This window comes from Aquarana catesbeiana, linkage group LG08 (genome assembly GCF_042186555.1).
Source record: "Aquarana catesbeiana isolate 2022-GZ linkage group LG08, ASM4218655v1, whole genome shotgun sequence".
NCBI lineage: Eukaryota > Metazoa > Chordata > Amphibia > Anura > Ranidae > Aquarana > Aquarana catesbeiana.
The window spans coordinates 243,462,358-243,480,702 of record NC_133331.1 but is presented as its reverse complement, the minus strand read 5'-3'; the positions used below and the strand labels follow the sequence as shown (position 1 = coordinate 243,480,702).

Genomic DNA, 18,345 nt, shown 5'->3' with positions numbered 1-18,345 from the left:
TGTTGTAGGATAATTTTCGTATGTTGAGTAACCTCTTCACTTTCGACATGAGACTAGCATGCAACAAAAAACGGACGAATGGTCGTCTGAAAATCTGATCGTACAAGGCTTTAGTTTCAGAATGTCCACCGCAATATCGCAGTCCCGCTTATAAGTCGCTGATCGCCGCCATTACTAGTAATAAAAATATCCCATAGTTTGTAGATGCTATAATTTTTGCACAAACCAATTAATATACGCTTCTTGGGCTTTTTTTGACAAAAAAAATTAGCAGAATACATATTGGCCTAAACTGATTAGAGAAATTTTATTTTTTTATTGGATATGTTTTATAGCAGAAAGTAAAAAAAATATATATTTAAATTGTTGGCCTTATATTTGTTTATAGCGCAAAAAATATAAAACACAGGAGGTGATCAAATACCACCAAAAGAAAGTTCTATTCGTCGGAAAAAAGGACATACATTTCATTTGGGTACAGTGTCGGACGACCATACAATTGTCAGTTAAAATAACGCAGTACACACAGTTCACAATAAAATGGCGCGGTCATGAAGGGGGAGTAAATCTTCCGGAGGTCAAGTGGTTAAAGCTACATATAATTTTGGATCTACAATTTTTTTTTCCACACATGGTTCTTACAGAAAAGAATCTCTACCATTTTATTTAAAGTCTCTTGCACATGGAAATAATAATTTGCTGATGTTTCTTGCTGGCAAGAAAGATCCTGAGTGAAAAATGCAAGGTGTGTTTTAAAAAGATCTCACTTATACAGGCCTAAATGTACATAAGCTATACACACAAAAATTTTCTTCATCTTTTTCTAGCTCATAAGTACTTGTGTCTACATGCGATTACACATAAAAGTACTGCACTCAAGTGCAAAATTTTCTATTTTTTATGGCTCTTAATGCATTAAAGATCTAAAGCTGTATGCGTTGTGGTACAGAGAATACACCTTTGTCCAGATCCTTAAGAAAAACCCCTAGATATGCTGTTTTTTTTCTTTGCCCACGTGCAAGAAGCCTTTAATTTTTTAATACTCAGGTGAATTGCCAGGCTTTGCAAACATTTACTTTCAAGAGTATCCCTAGGCAAAGCACGTGTTTATAGTTTTGGATACACTTGGAAAGACCCTCTGTCAAGTTTTTATTACTGTCCACTCCATTTTTTGTTCCGGTGATCACTGGGACAGAAAGCGAGGGTAAATATAACATTTTGGAATTGTCACCATAAGAAGTGAGGGAGCGCCTTCTGGTGTTCTGGTGGCACCCGTCAAAGAGGCAAACGTTACTCACTTTGGTAGATATTCTGTAAATTTCTATTGTATCTCTGGTACAGAAAGTGAAGGGATACTTCCCCAATGGGGACACAGAAAGCAAAAAAATAAAAATAAAAATAAAAAATGTTTTAAACCCTTCCATACTCTATCCAAAGCAAAAACACAACTACACATCGTCAAGACTTTGTTGAGAGTTTCAAATATGTATTGGTTGACCATGGTGGACTTCCAATGTGACTATGTAACATACACTTTAGCGCAAAACTCTTTGTTCTAGATAGAGTGGGATGGGTAGAACATCTGCCAGGTTTTATTTGCTCTCTGTGTGTCCCTTGGGGGAATTTCCTTTACTTCCAGAGGGGTCATTGAGACATGAATTGAGCAAAATCCCTTTAATGCCCTGTACACACGGTCGGACATTGATTGGACATTCAGACAACAAAATCCTAGGATTTTTTCCGACGGATGTTGGCTCAAACTTGTCTTGCATACACACGGTCACACAAAGTTGTCGGAAAATCTGATCATTCTGAACGCGGTGACGTAAAACACGTATGTCGGGACTATAAACGGGGCAGTAGCCAATAGCTTTCATCTCTTTATTTATTCTGAGCATGCGTGGCACTTTGTGCGTCGGATTTGTGTACACACGATAGGAAATTCCGACAACGGATTTTGTTGTCGGAAAATTTTATAGCCTTCTCTCAAACTTTGTGTGTCGGAAAATCCAATGGAAAATGTGTAATGGAGCCTACACACCGTCGGAATTTCCGACAACAAGGTCCTATCACACATTTTCCATCTGAAAATCCGACCGTGTGTACGGGGCATTAGGGGAAGTTTAAAAAATAAATAAATATATATATATATTTTTTTTTTTAAAGTAATGTCAAGTTGTTCATGGATTTATACATACACCTAACAAGTGAATCCAGCAACAAGTAGGTAATAGAAAGATATACAATAGGTCTAATCCAATTATAAAAATTCAGTATACAAACTTCACATACAAATCTTAAAAGGAGCATACCAAAGATATAGAAAATAAAAACAAACTGTCTATGGCAAATCAGGCTGAAGAAATGAAGATCCCAAACAGACATTTTGGGTAGAAGATATCCCTTTCTCGAACATGCAGATACCCAAAACCTCAGGGTATCTGCATGCTTGGATTAGACATACTGTAGATATTTTAGACATATATAGTAGCGCCTACTTATTTAGTATTACCTACTTTAACTTTTTTAGACAATTTGCAGGATGCAATCTCTAGCTTTATAAAGAAAAAAGCCTGAAAAAGAAAATACAGCTGCAATATATTTAATTTTTGTATTTTAATTTAAGGTATCCTTTAACACACAATCAAAACTTTAAAATACATTTAATGTAACAAAGAATGGCTTGAAGCTTAAAGTGATTGTAAAATCTCGTTTTTTTCCTTTAAAAATTACAAACATGTTATACTTACCTGCTCTGTGCAAAACCACTGCACAGAGCAGGTAAGCCCAGATCCTCTTCTCGGGTCCCTCTTCAGCTCTCCTGGCCCCTCCCTCCTGCTGAGTGCCCCCACAGCAAGCAGCTTGCTATAGGGGCACCTGAGCCAAGTCACAGCTCCCTGTGTCCATTCAGACACAGAGCCTGGCTAAGCCCCACCCCCTCTCTCTCCTGGTTGGCTAACTGACTTTGATTGACAGCAGCGGGAGCCAATCGCGCCTCTTCTGTGTCTCAGCCATTAAGGAGGAGCATCCTGGAGGGCTGAGGAACTCGTGGACATTGCTGGAGAGAGATGGGTCTCAGGTAAGTGTTAGGGGGTGCTGGAGGGGGGCTGCTGCACACAGAATGTTTTTTATCTTAAAGCATATGTATTAAGATAAAAAACCTTCTGACTTTACAACCCCTTTAAGACTATAATTATTTTGCTGTCCTACTTTTTATCTTTTTTTTTGCCATCTACAAATATTGTAGTATGATTTTTTTGCTTAAAGTGCATTCTAGGCATGAAGGTAAAAAACCTTCTGTGTGCAGCTTGCTCCCCAGACTCCCGCTAATACCTTCAGCGATGTGCATGTAAGCTGCTGCTCTCCCAGCTCTCTACCTCCTCACTGGCTGAGACACAGCAGTGGGAGTCATTGGCTCCATCCTGCTGCTACAGTGTGTAGGCCTAATTAATAAATCTAAGAGGAACCTTAATGTAAGAAGGAACTTTGATGTTAGGGGGGGGGGGGGCTCTGATGGGGACCTTAATGTAAGGAGGGACTTTGATGGGGACCCCAATGTAAAAGAAGACTCTAATAGGACCCTAATGTAAGGGGGGATCCTGTTGTAAGGGGGGAATCTGATCTAATGGGGGCTTTTTTTTTCACTGATCTACTTTCTTATGATTATTGTAGTGGTACAATTGTGGCAGTATGATTTCTTTAAGTAAAATCACAGACAAACTAAACAACATCAAAAAGGTCTTATGAAATTATATTTGTTCTATTAGATCAGAGGTTTCCAAACTGTAGAAACTAAGAAGCAATCTGATTGGGGCCCTGATGTAAGGCCTGGTTCACTCTCTTGCAGGTTTGTGGCCCGAGTTTGCATGGGCATAGAAGCCGCATTAATTTGAATCGGCTGCTGTGGCTGTGTGTCCAGCAAAAAAAAGGTGCTTGCACATCTTAAAAAATGTGGCCACAAAAATACCATGCCTTTTTGCTGCGGTTCCCACATCTGCAAACACACTGTAGGTTGAGATGCGTGGGGGTGCCATTAAGAATGAATGTCAGCCCTGCGTGTCTCTACAGAGCATCTGTTCCGCCAGCCAATGACATTTTGGCTGCGGGAACAGATGCGATTCCTGCACCCACAACCACCTGCCACAGTGTGAACCATGCATAATGCAAGGGATGTAAGGGAGTACTCTTATGGGAACCCCGATGTAGGTGGAGACTCTGATGGGAAACCTGAGGCAAGTTGTCAGAGGGAGTTCTGATGGGAAACCTGAGGCAAGTTGTCAGAGGGAGTTCTGATGGGGAGGCTGATGTAAAGGGGAACGTTTTACCTTTTTTGCTCATCTACAAATGTTTTACTATTTTTTTTGTTTGTTTAAGGTGATTGTAGATGTAATATTGTAGCAACACAATTTCTTCAAATAAAATCACCAACAATGAAAGAAGGCAGAGCTAAAGGAAGAGGGCATAGCCCTTGAAAAGCATAAGGTGCGCCCCTATGAATGGACACGGTTCCAGTGGCGTACTGGGATTTGTGTACTTTTGTGAGTACATTGATATTGTTGTTTTTATCTAATAAAGAGTATGTACGGTATTACACTGGGCCGGTGCAACTTCTTCTGTTTGCATTTGGGTGTTGGTTTTCCCTGAATTGAAGTGGGCAGCAAGGCCGATGTGGTGTGTGATTTGGAGGACCTCAGTGGTGGCTAATCTGTCTTCATAGACTACATTAAAAATGAGCCTGCTCTGAGTGTACATTGTCAGACTTTCTTGAGGGCCTTTCCTATTTGAAGCGCTGGCAAGAGTTTGTTTTTTCTGTATAAAACCACCAAACTTAACACTAAAACAAAGTGTTATATTAGATAAAATTTTGTAGCGTCCTGAAGTATGGAGATTCCTAATCTATCTGGCAGCTGAGTGCACAGTCTACACTCGCCCCCCCACCCAACAACTGATGTGCACAGTCCTTGCCTCCCTCCCAAAATCACCCCAATTTCCCCCCCAATGAAGTAACGAGCACCAGCATAGATTTCTCCTACTTACTATGCACTATAATCCGAATTACAGAGCTAAGGGGGACCTGATGTAAGGGCAGACTTGGATATACAGAGGGCTCTGATGGGGATACCGATGTAAGTGAGGATGCTGAAGGAGGAAAAGCGGGCTGTGGAGCGGAGCAGACATGGACCTGTCATCCACCTGCTCAGCAGGGATCAGCAGACAGATTTCCCACTGAGCGGATGGCTGAAAGGAGCCTTATTTATTCATTTAAATATAATTCAAACCTTTGTAAAATATATGATGTGACCCTTGTACTAAAAAGTTCGGAGATCCCTGTATTGATCATGTGTATATTTCACTCTTCCTCATTCTTGCAAGAATAGAAAATGCAAATCTTCAGCATATGAGAGTTCATAAAAATGCGAGTCTGAGTGTTTTAAAATACGTAACTTTTCAAGTTATGAATACTATAACTATGGTTTGTTTCAGGACCCTCAAAGTTATTTGCTGAATAACACTAGGACATCTCATATCATAACAATGAAATGTAAAATACATATGCTACTACCAGAGTCTAAAGAAGGTGGATTATCTCAGGGCATTAATATTTCTTAACCCTAAGTTTTTTTCTTACTACCATACTTTACGTTGTTGAAATTAGGTCAATATTCTAACATTTGTGCCTGGCTATATTATTTCCTATACCCTGTGTAACCTCTCTCCTCCTTTCTCCGTGATGAGTTGTTTCACTTCTGATTCTTTCCATATAGCTCAGGATTTCTTGAGGTTCCCTCATACCCATGTCTTTGCATACCCACATGATATCTTCCTCACTGGCTACCAAAATGGAGCGCACAGAGGGATCATTAGGTCCTCTTTCTATTTTTCTATCTCCTTGTGGGATTATCGATCTTAAAGAAGGCAATCCTGGCTTTTTAGCTTCCAAGCAGGCTCTAGAGTGGCTTGCAGGTGTAGAGAATGAGCCAACATGAGAGTTATGACCACTAGTAGTCTCAGGTCCTTCTGAATGTCTCACTGGGTGGAATGTACTGGTGAGGCTTTGTGGTCCTGTCTCTCTTCCTTCCCACTGTTCTCTTTCTTCCTCTTCTTCACTTCCTGCTCCCTGGGATCTTGGTCCATTATCTTCAGGCCCTTCCAGCCATACCCAGTTTGGTGCTTCAGGATTCCCAGGACCCTCTGGTGCTGATTTTTTTCTGTGTCTCCTTATAAAAGTGAGACAACTAATAAAAAATAGGAGGGTTAGCAAAGAGAAAAGGGCAAGAAGCCCATAGAGTCCTTCTTCTAAGCCAGGTATTCCCCAACGGGTTGTGACAATATCATCAACCCCAGAAAGAGATTTTTCATCTTCAGCGACTGTGTTATCACTTCTTAGTATTATGTCACTTGTGCCAGGAATAACATTGTTAACAGCTAAGATTGTATCACTATCCTTAGAAGTCAGATCACTGTCACTCTGTAATATGTCATTTCCAGGATATTCACCACCATGTGTTACATTTCTTGGGAATATAATCCGGACGTAGCCAGCGCTGAGCAGTCCTGAAGAGTCTCTTCTGCATCGCTCTGGCAAGTAAAGAGAAGTACGCAGCAGTGGTCCTTCACCTGGACTCTCAAAAATTAATACAGGCAAGGACCAAGAGTGTGCAGACACCACTGGTTGATGAACTGATAAAATATGGTCATCTGATGATACAACCGATAATGATAATTCCAGAGGATCATAGAGGGTTAATGGTGCAGCTGACAGGTCACTGAACATCAACCATACAGACATAACAGATTCCTGTGTGAAAAAAAAAACAGAATTACATATAAAGAATAAAATTACAAAGACTAGCTACTGAAAAAAATCTCTGGCAACGTGTTCAGTGAAAATATGTACAGCTTTATCTGAAAATAATTTGAGAAAATACAAGAGAAAAATACAAATATACTTGAAATTACTTTAGATATGAGTAAAGTGTACAACTATATCTAACACGCAAACACAATGTCAAAAAACAGTAATCAATGGTAGCAGTCAAGGAAAAAAGTTAAATTTTATCATGATTTTCTGGTAACAATAAGGATACAAACGTAGTTAAAGTAGAAGTATTGAACTAAAGGCAAAACTTTTTTTTTTTTTGGATAGAGTAAGGGGGTTATAAAACTGGACGGATTTTTTTTTAATCATCTTTTTCCCATGGGGAGATATGCCTTCACTTCCTGGCCCACAGATAAAAACAGGAAGTGAGGGGAAATCCATGCAAATTAAGGAAATCCCTTGGTCCCCAGAACTAGTGTTCACATTGGAAGACCTCTCCTCTATTAGTTTTCTGGGGATAACTCCAAATTTTTATCAGGACCTGGCTCACCTGCTGGTGGCACCGTGGTTCCCAGAGCTGATGGGCGCAGTTCCAGTGATCACCAGCAGTGGAGGTCACATGCGGCCGCTTGTGTAAGAGATTCTGTGCCCAGCATTGCCTGAGCGCATCCAATTTCCGCTACTTGTGTCTGATAGACAAGCATCTTTTACATTGTTTTTATGTGAGTAGATCTGATTTTTAATAAATGTGTAGTAGTACCTACTGTATATAGTATTACATTATGTGGTACCTTGTTTTTTATGAGATACTGGCTGTTGTTCATCTGAAGCTGACAGAGGGCACACTGAGAGAAGCTGGCAGCCAGGATGCTGCAGTTTGCTTGTGAGATAATGTATGCCTGAATGCCTTGCTTGAAAAGGATTATTATTTTTGCAAATTTTTTATATTTAAAGTGTAATGGAAATTTGTAAGTTCTGTATATAATTGTATTGTATTTTGTATGTATTGCACTCTGCCCTCACTGTGCACACGGCACTAATAATGTTTTCAGTAAATGTTTACATTCTTTTGAGTCCTGATTAGAATTAGCCTGCCTATGTAACGCCCCTTGTTACGATAAACCTACAATTGTAATATTAATGTGATACCTACGTAATCATGTGCATAAAAACCTTCAATTGCGTCATAATAAAGCAGAACAGTAATTTGGAAAGATGCTGAGCGTATCTTTTGTGTCTGTTCCCTACTGCAGTAGTTATTATTAATTTGGAACCACTAATCAATATGAGGATAGGAGTTGCCTATCATCAATTCAACCGAGTCAGCATGGCGAGCTTTGCCTTAGGAGGGGATTCCAGGTGACCCTGAGTATCCGAAACGAGGAGCTTGAGACGATCCGGGAATTTCTGATAATCAGCCGGCTGAGGTAAGCCTTTTGCTTACATTTGAGTTATCAGACTTCCTTGATCGGTAAGGCATTTTCGGGACAAAGGGTACCTATTTTACTCCCCTTAATCGAACTGTATTGATTGGTGGTTATATGTTATGTTGTCCCTGTCTATTGTCCATCGGAGTGTTATAAATAAGAAAGGGAAGAATAGTACTGTTCACAGGTATATGTACTACATCTGCTAGATAAAGTAGTTTAGAGGCAAGAGGGTATAGGCACAAGTAGAGAAGAGAGAAGACTGGCCAGTCATTATGGGCATTGAATTAAGTAAGGGAATGAAGGGTAAGAGACCCTCAAAAATGCCCAGCGCAAGAGGAGCGCTATATATGAACCAAAGGTGCGGTTCCGCCTATACTGAGCCCCTAGATTAATGGTTAGAGTGGACAGGGATCCACAATGGGTAACTGGGTTACCAAAGTCCACAGGGACTAAGAATCGTGCAGAGTAAATAGCTAAAGAAACAGTTATCTATGTGAGCAGGATGGATCAAGGGTGACATTAGAACTAGACAGAAAGGGACATTTTCATGTTAAGTTGTGGGATGAATTTGGGATCAGGCACTACAACTATTAGAGTCAGAAACAGAGAAATGAGAGGTAAAACAGAATACTTTATATGTTGTCAGAGAAGGAAGATGGGATCAGCACTGTGGCTCCCCATCTGATCATAGAATCATAGAAGCTAGATATAAAAGTTATTTAAACAAAATAAGGAAAGCAGAATTTAGGCAGGGAAATATTAAAGAGTTAAAAGAAAGTGAGAGAATGATATGCATGTGTTGTGTACAAATGGGAAAAATGTAAGCGATTTTAGAGAGATATTGGTGTATGTGTGTGCGAATGCTGGGACCTTTAGTTCTATTGCTTGTGTGTGTCATGTACGCAGATGTGACCCCCTCCTTTGTGCTCTCATGAAAGAAATGTGGCTGGGATGAGAGGTTAGTGATAAGCTGGAAGGACATCATGCCAATTCCAGTTTTTTAGACAAAACATTTATAACAAAATGTGCCGGGTTAACGAATCTAATGGTAAACAATGTGATCACAATTATTTTGAATCTGTTTTCCAAACATGGTAAAATGAAGGTTACATTTAACCGTGTATTACACAAATTGAATATCCTTTGATAGTGGAAACAGTGCATTTAAAAAAGGGAAATTAAGTAAAATTAAGTAGTAATGAGTATTAATTTCTAATATGAGTTTAACAATTTTATTAATAATATAGATATATTGAAACTGGTTTAGACAACCTTTGGTTGGAAATGAAATCCAGGTTATTGGGGAAATTTGTAATGAATGAGATTAGTTTAGATTAAGATAACAATTTTGTAATTTTACATTTATACAATAAGCCCTTATTGAGAGAAAAAAAAAGATTAAGATGAGGTTGTTATTTTGAATAAAGCTGCCATAATATTTAACAAAGCCAAGATGGATGGAATACATAAGAAGTTTTTCTACAAAAATGATATTGTAAGGTTTTTGATGAAAACTTGATGTGCGGTCCATGATGTAAGAGTAATATTAAATAAAATTTAAATATAACAGACCCATCACATCAAGTCCACACACCCTGTTAGGATAGATGCCGCCTGCAGCCAGTTGTTTTATATTTTTTGATGCTTTCTGGTCCATCATACAGATTGTTGGTCCTTTTGTTTTTATTTATTTTTATTTTTGAAATCCAAAGCAGAATGTGTGGATTGTGAAATGATGTGCCCATTTTTCTTGTAAGTGAAGTGGTATAAGCAGAAGAATAGTTTGGATTTATGGGCATCTCTCCATGACCGCAGGGTATTGTTATCATTTATTATAATATTGCCAGGAAGAAGTTGTCTTTTGAAACAAGAAACTGGAGTTCTTACACAAACAGTGTGATAGAAAACAAGACATTGTAATATATTTATGCAAGCTGGACCCAGTAATGAAGGGTTCACCCCGATATATCAGAGCTGTAGCTTTTATGCAAAGGTGCTATTAGACAAAGTTAGATATTGTTTTGGTCAATGGTCCGACATTCTGTGCAGCAAATTTACAGCTAACTAAATGTTTGTCTAATGAAAGGTTTAAAATATGAGTTTGTTTATGTACAAATCTAACAATGAAAAATGCGTACATTTATTCAAAAGAAAGGAAAAGACGCATGTGTTAAATTGATGACATAGGAATCAGCTGCTGTGAGCCCAGTGCAGGACACACTCCCTGAAGACCCAGATATTACATTTTTTGTAGATTTGAGTATGCAGTTTATCACCCAGAAGGATACTCTGTATTCAAAGTCATTGGATCCTTTTTCCCCAGCTCAAGAAGCAGAGCTCCATGTTTTAGCAAAGCCTGTGAGCTATAAAAAGAGTGTATATTTATATAGATAGTCGAGATATAGAGAGCTTTTGGTTCCATTTGAAGGGCCAGAAGTTTGTTTTTACTTCGGCAGGTAAACCAATAAAGCATGCCAAGTTAATTTGACTGGCTGTTTTCAGCCTTCCAGCTTCTTGCTGAGGTAGCCATATTAACTTTCACACATGGAAGCAGACCAGGTGACTAAGGATGCTGCATTTACAGCCCCGGACACTTGATGGGTCTGTGCAACTCACAGATTCCACCCTAGTTCTGGCCCAGTATAGCTGGGATTAATAATTCAACTTTAAGGACCCCAGAACGAGAAGAACAAGTGGTCCACAGGGGGCAACTTCTTATGAAACAGGACTTTGGAAAAGGTGATCATTTATGTCTGCCAGCCACTCTTTTCCCTTCAGCTTGACACATGGACCGTGTCATCAGTCACAAGTAGTTATGGCTGCCTTAGTAAATGAGCGTGGGATAGAGCCAGGGTTCTCCACAGTTGTTTTTATAACACACCACTTCTTGTTTTACCTGTTACCAAAGGTGTTACCAAAAGCTGAACATCCCTCCCAGAGATTACAAAAAAGATATATCCAGATGCCCAAGTCAGGATCTTACGAGTATGCATTTTGTCTGTATGGACATGTTTTTTGGATGTCCAGTGGCAAATGCTACTGCAAAGGCCACAGTAAAAAGTGTTATCAGAAGTAGTTTGTAAATATAGAGTGCAGAAAGTACAGAGAGTAACAAAAGAAATCATTTTTTATAGGAGAGTCCTTACTAGAAGTTTTGAGGTTTTATTTTTACACCCCTTACTGTCTACAATGTAGCGGACAAAGTAGAGTAAGAAACTAGAAAACTTTTGCCTGAATGTTTTCTTATATTTTATGAAGCCCCTAAGGGGGATGTTGGACTCTCTCCCTATGGGATTTTGTTTGGGAGTGTGTTACTCACTTGCTTATATTTTGTCTCAGCAGCTGAAGTCCTCCATTCGGATCTCACGGAGAATGCTGATGATCTTTTAAGGTTTTTTACAAACTCATTTATGTGTTTTCTCCCTAATTCCAGATCCTAAAAGTTTGGAAGGATCTAAAACTAAAGCCAGGTGACTTTTGGATTGTTAAGAGACATTTATATATAAGGAAATGTTTGGAGACTCAATACAGCATCTATTTCATGTACAGTTTTTGCAAAACTTGAAGGAAAAGTCACCTGGATCCACACCAGACACTGCAAAAATGACTAAATTAAAGAAATCTCTGTGTTTGATTTGTTTCCCTCTTGTGATCACAGTCTAGGGTACTTTTTGATTAAATTACTTTAATTGTAAGGGATATATATATATTTGAAAAGTAGTTTAGCCATGTTGAAGTCATATCTTGTCTTTTGTACGTCTTCCATTTTATGTAGAATTGTCTGTGTTTACATATGCTGATAAGTCAGCATGCCAACAATTAAGCTAGAAGGCCATTCTGGCCACAGGAGTGTACAGCCAGTACTCTGTAAATATGTCTTATCAATCATTTGTTTTTCACAATGAAAAGTCATTTGGTAATGAAAAAGTTGCTCAGCTATTATTTTCTCCACAATGGAGTTTTTTTTTTTTTTTGCCTCTTTGGCCAGGACTACCTCCACCTAAGCATGTGGAGGTTCCAGGTTAAAGGTGATAGCAGGTATGGTTAGTGATCAAAATATTGATCAAAAGAGGGGAGACTGTAATGGAAATTTGTAAGTTCTGTATATAATTGTATTGTATTTTGTATGTATTGCACTCTGCCCTCACTGTGCACACGGCACTAATAATGTTTTCAGTAAATGTTTACATTCTTTTGAGTCCTGATTAGAATTAGCCTGCCTATGTAACGCCCCTTGTTACGATAAACCTACAATTGTAATATTAATGTGATACCTACGTAATCATGTGCATAAAAACCTTCAATTGCGTCATAATAAAGCAGAACAGTAATTTGGAAAGATGCTGAGCGTATCTTTTGTGTCTGTTCCCTACTGCAGTAGTTATTATTAATTTGGAACCACTAATCAATATGAGGATAGGAGTTGCCTATCATCAATTCAACCGAGTCAAAAGAAAAGAAGGCAGTTTCCAGGTGAACATACATAACAGATAGATTGCTCGAAGGAACCATTAGTAACTGATTATCAAAACAATGGACTCGTACTAAAATAAACAAGGAATGGACCAATTCGGTCCTTTAAGTATACAGAAATGTTTAATTTAAACAACAGAAAAGTTACCCTGTCCCAACAAAGTGAATTGAGGGGGGAGACCCCAATGAGCAATGACCTGGCACATCATGAAGAGGCTCCAGTCAGGGATCCTAAAGTGGAGCGACCCCTGGAGGAACCCCTCATGTATCAGAAAACTGCAAAATTTTACATATATATTTTATAGGCAAAGACAGGAAACACAAGAAAAGTAACCTTGGAAAAAAAAAAGCAGGTATGAGGAAGGGGAAAAAAAAAAGGGGGGGGGGGGCGAGGAGCTAGTCAGGGAACGTGATATGTGGACTATAAGTCTCTTGTTTCTGCCAAGCTATCAAGACCAGATCTTCCATCCGGTTCAGCTCCTCTACCTTCCTGAGCCACAGCCCAACTGACAGGGGTTGCGTCTGTTTCCAGGTGAGGGGGTGCAGGATTTGGCAGTGATCAGAAGGTGACGAAGTATAGATTTCTTGTAAATTTTGGCAGGGATTTTGGAAACGTGCAACAAGAAGGCGGCCGTATCCTCGGGGGTTCTTATAGTCGATTAATTTTTGGGTAATCTTCCGGACCTCTTTCCAGAAACTCTCCAGTTTAGAGCAGGACCAGAAAATGTGTAGTAACGTCCCACACTCCTCCTGACATCAATAGCATCCGTCAGAGGTGTTTGGGAAATATCTGTGGACAAGGGATGGGGTACGGTACCACTGAGAAAGAATCTTGAAGTTTGTTTCCTGCACGTTCGTGCAGATTTAGGATTTTAAGGCAAAGTGTGTTATGTTGGTTTGTTGCGCTTTCGAGAATGTCCTACCCAAGTTCAACTCCCAATTTACCAACAAGGGCAGTTGGAAGTCCTGAGGGGGTGATACCAGTAGTAAATACAGTGTCGAAAGGGTATGTGGAAGTGGACCTCGCTCATTACAGTATTCTTCAAATGTAGACAGACGATGATTAAAGTTATTGGGGCAGGTAAGGTTTGTAAGAAGTGGCATATTTGCGCTGTTCTCCAGAAGTCTAGGTGATAGGGGCCAGCAATGTCTGTCAAAGCCTGCAGCGTAGGCCAAGTACCCTATGTCACAAAATGAGAGACTTGATACTGCCCCAAATCTAACAGCGTACTGAAGGCTCCCTTTCGCAGGCCCAGAGTGAAACGCAGGTTACCCAGAATTGGAAACAATTGGGACTCTACAGAAGACAACTTTCCATTAGAAAAAAGCCAGAAACACAAGCGTTTCGTAGGCCCAATAAGTGTATGTGTCTTAAGATAGGGCAAGAGATCATTGAAGCACACAGGTACCTATGCAGTAACACATAACTCTGGGCCTGTTCCAAGTTCAGGCAGAGTTTAAGATAGCCATGACGACACCAATCAAGCAAGCCTAGCGCAGTCGGTAACACAGGGCAGTCACAGTGGTGCTCTGAGATTTGCAAGCTTGTACAGTATGAATTGGCCCCAATAGCACTGAGCTCATGTGGTTACACAGGACACTGCTGTGGAAACACCAGAATCACACACAGATGACACTGAGCAGGGCCACTTTGAGTAAAATTCTGCAGGCAATACATAAAGGCACGGCCTCTGTTGACAACGTTAACTACCTTAATACTGGGCACTTTCACCCCTTCCTTCCTAGAGCAATTTTCAGCTTTTTGTGCTCTCGCACTTTGAATGACAATTACTCAGTCATGCTACACTGTACCCAAATTACATTTTTATAATTTTGTTGACACAAATAGAGCTTTCTTTTGGGGGTATTTATTCACCACCAGGTTTTTTATTTTCTGCGATATAAGCGAAAAAAAGCGAAAATTTAAAAAAAAATATATATTTTCTCCTTTCTGTTTTAACCACTTGAGCCCCGGACCATTATGCTGCCTAAGGACCAGAGGTCTTTTTCCAATTTGGCACTGCGTCGCTTTAACTGCTAATTGCGCGGTCATGCAATGCTGTACCCAAACGAAATTTGCGTCCTTTTCTTCCCACAAATAGAGCTTTCTTTTGATGGTATTTGATCACCTCTGCCGTTTTTATTTTTTGCGCTATAAACGGAAAAAGACCGAAAATTTTGAAAAAAAATGATATTTTCTACTTTTTGTTATAAAAAAAATCCAATAAACTAAATTTTAGTCATACATTTAGGCCAAAATGTATTCGGCCACATGTCTTTGGTAAAAAAAATGTCAATAAGCGTATATTTATTGGTTTACGCAAAAGTTATAGCGTCTACAAACTAGGGTACATTTTCTGTAATTTACACAGCTTTTAGTTTATGACTGCCTATGTCATTTCTTGAGGTGCTAAAATGGCAGGGCAGTACAAAACCCCCCCAAGTGACCCCATTTTGGAAAGTAGACACCCCAAGGAAATTGCTGAGAGGCATGTTGAACCCATTAAATATTTATTTTTTTTGTCCCAAGTGATTGAATAATGACAAAAAAAAAAAAAATATTTACAAAAAGTTGTCACTAAATGATATATTGCTCACACAGGCCATGGGCCTATGTGGAATTGCACCCCAAAATACATTCAGCTGCTTCTCCTGAGTATGGGGATACCACATGTGTGGGACTTTTTGGGAGCCTAGCCGCGTACGGGGCCCCGAAAACCAATCACCACCTTCAGGATTTCTAAGGGTGTAAATTTTTGATTTTACTCCTCACTACCTATCACAGTTTCGGAGGCCATGGAATGCCCAGGTGGCACAAAACCCCCCAAAATGACCCCATTTTGGAAAGTAGACACCCCAAGCTATTTGCTGAGAGGCATATTGAGTCCATGGAATATTTTATATTTTGACACAAGTTGTGGGAAAGTGACACTTTTTTTTTTTTGCATAAAGTTGTCACTAAATGATATATTGCTCACACAGGCCATGGGCATATGTGGAATTGCACCCCAAAATACATTTAGCTGCTTCTCCTGAGTATGGGGATACCACATGTGTGGGACTTTTTGGGAGCCTAGCCGCGTACGGGACCCCGAAAACCAATCACCGCCTTCAGGATTTCTAAGGGTGAAAATTTTTGATTTCACTCTTCACTGCCTATCACAGTTTCGGAGGCCATGGAATGCCCAGGTGGCACAAAACCCCCCCAAATGACCCCATTTTGGAAAGTAGACACCCCAAGCTATTTGCTGAGAGGCATGGTGAGTATTTTGCAGCTCTCATTTGTTTTTGAAAATGAAGAAAGACAAGAAAAAACATTTTTTTTTTTCTTTTTTCAATTTTCAAAACTTTGTGACAAAAAGTGAGGTCTGCAAAATACTCACTATACCTCTCAGCAAATAGCTTGGGGTGTCTACTTTCCAAAATGGGGTCATTTGGGGGGGGTTTGTGCCACCTGGGCTTTCCATGGCCTCCGAAACTGTGATAGGCAGTGAAGAGTGAAATCAAAAATTCACGCCCTTAGAAAGCCTGAAGGCGGTGCTTGGTTTTCGGGGTCCCGTACGTGGCTAGGCTCCCAAAAAGTCTCACACATGTGGTATCCCCGTACTCAGGAGAAGCAGCAGAATGTATTTTGGGGTGTAATTTCACATATTCCCATGGCATGTTTGAGCAATATAACATTTAGTGACAACTTTGTGCAAAAAAAAAAAAAAAAAATGTGTCTCTTTCCCGCAACTTGTGTCGCAATATAAAATATTCCATGGACTCGACATGCCTCTCAGCAAATAGCTTGGGGTGTCTACTTTCCAAAATGGGGTCATTTGGGGGGGTTTTGAACTGTCCTGGCATTTTATGCACAACATTTAGAAGCTTATGTCACACATCACCCACTCTTCTAACCACTTGAAGACAAAGCCCTTTCTGACACTTATTGTTTACATGAAAATGTTATTTTTTTTTTTTGCAAAAAAATTACTTTGAACCCCCAAACATTATATATTTTTTTAAAGCAAATGCCCTACAGATTAAAATGGTGGGTGTTTCATTTTTTTTTTTCACACAGTATTTGCGCAGCGATTTTTCAAACGCATTTTTTGGGGAAAAAACACACTTTTTTAAATTTTAATGCACTAAAACACACTATATTGCCCAAATGTTTGATGAAATAAAAAAGATGATCTTAGGCCGAGTACATGGATACCAAACATGACATGCTTTAAAATTGCGCACAAACGTGCAGTGGCAACAAAATAAATACATTTTTAAAAGCCTTTAAAAGCCTTTACAGGTTACCACTTTAGATCTACAGAGGAGGTCTACTGCAAAAATTACTGCCCTCGATCTGACCTTCGCAGTGATACCTCACATGCATGGTGCAATTGCTGTTTACGTTTGACGACAGACCGCCGATTGCGTTCGCCTTAGCGCGAGAGCAGGGGGCGACAGGGGTGCTTTTTTTTTTTTTTTTTTTCTTTATTATTTTTCTGCTTTTTTTATCTTATTTTTAAACTGTTCCTTTCATATTTTTTTTTTTAATCATTTTTATTGTTATCTCGGGGAATGTAAATATCCCCTATGATAGCAATAGGTAGTGACAGGTACTCTTTTTTGAAAAAATTGGGGTCTATTAGACCCTAGATCTCTCCTCTGCCCTCAAAGCATCTGACCACACCAAGATCGGTGTGATAAAATGCTTCCCCAATTTCCCAATGGCGCTATTTACATCCGGCGAAATCTAAGTCATAAAATGCTCGTAGCTTCCGGTTTCTTAGGCCATAGAGATGTTTGGAGCCACTCTGGTCTCTGATCAGCTCTATGGTCAGCTGGCTGAATCACCGGCTGCATTCTCAGGTTCCCTGTTGAGACAGGAGAGCCAGAGAAAAACACGGAAGACGGTGGGGGGGGGGCATTCCCTCCCACGGCTTGTAAAAGCAGTCTAGAGGCTAATTAGCCGCTAGGATTGCTTTTACATGAAAGCCGACCGCTGGCTGAAAAGAATGATACCAAGATGATACCTAAACCTGCAGGCATCATTCTGGTATAACCACTCAAAGTCGTGAATGGCGTACCTGAAGACAAAAAAATGGTTAACAATAAAGCACAGTAAACGGTAAAGTATAAAAAATTGCATACCTGAAAAAGCAAACATGATAAAACATAATAACAATAAAACATTGCAGAATAGAATACAGTAAAAAAGAGCAGAACAATAGAGAGAGAATAGAGAGAGAGAGAACAATAAAACGACAACTATTTTTTTTTATTTTATATATATATATTTTTTTTTGACACTTTTTTTGTAACTAACTTTTGTAACTGTAACCGGTTCCAGGTACGGGTCTCTCAAAATGCGATGGCATCTTGGGAGACCCTGTGAAAGTGTGTCCTAGTCTGTGCAATGCTGTACCCTACGCTAATACTCAACTAGTGAATGGTAGCGTTCAAAACATTCACCAATGCAAAGACCAGGATTGTCAGGACAGGAGGGACAATAATAGCGGGTGTCACGCCTATATCCGCGCTTCCTGCAGACACAACATCTTTTTTGGGGGGGTTCGTTGGGTAGGGGTACTCGGGAGGACATAAAGAAAATGCCTCTCATGCAGCCGACTGCATTTGATT

At 39.6% G+C, this 18,345-nt stretch overlaps 1 protein-coding gene across 2 annotated transcripts in view; it reads right to left on the bottom strand.

The window, feature by feature from the left end:
• Positions 1 to 282: 282 nt before the first annotated feature.
• The window catches only part of TMEM132A (transmembrane protein 132A), a 617,882-nt gene continuing 599,819 nt past the window's right edge, over positions 283 to 18,345 (bottom strand). For both annotated transcript variants that reach the window (XM_073596966.1, XM_073596967.1), the window contains one exon: positions 283 to 6,799. In XM_073596966.1, the coding sequence (XP_073453067.1) occupies positions 5,666 to 6,799 (1,134 nt within the window). In that variant the 3' untranslated portion in view covers positions 283 to 5,665. The remainder of the gene's footprint in view (positions 6,800 to 18,345) is intronic.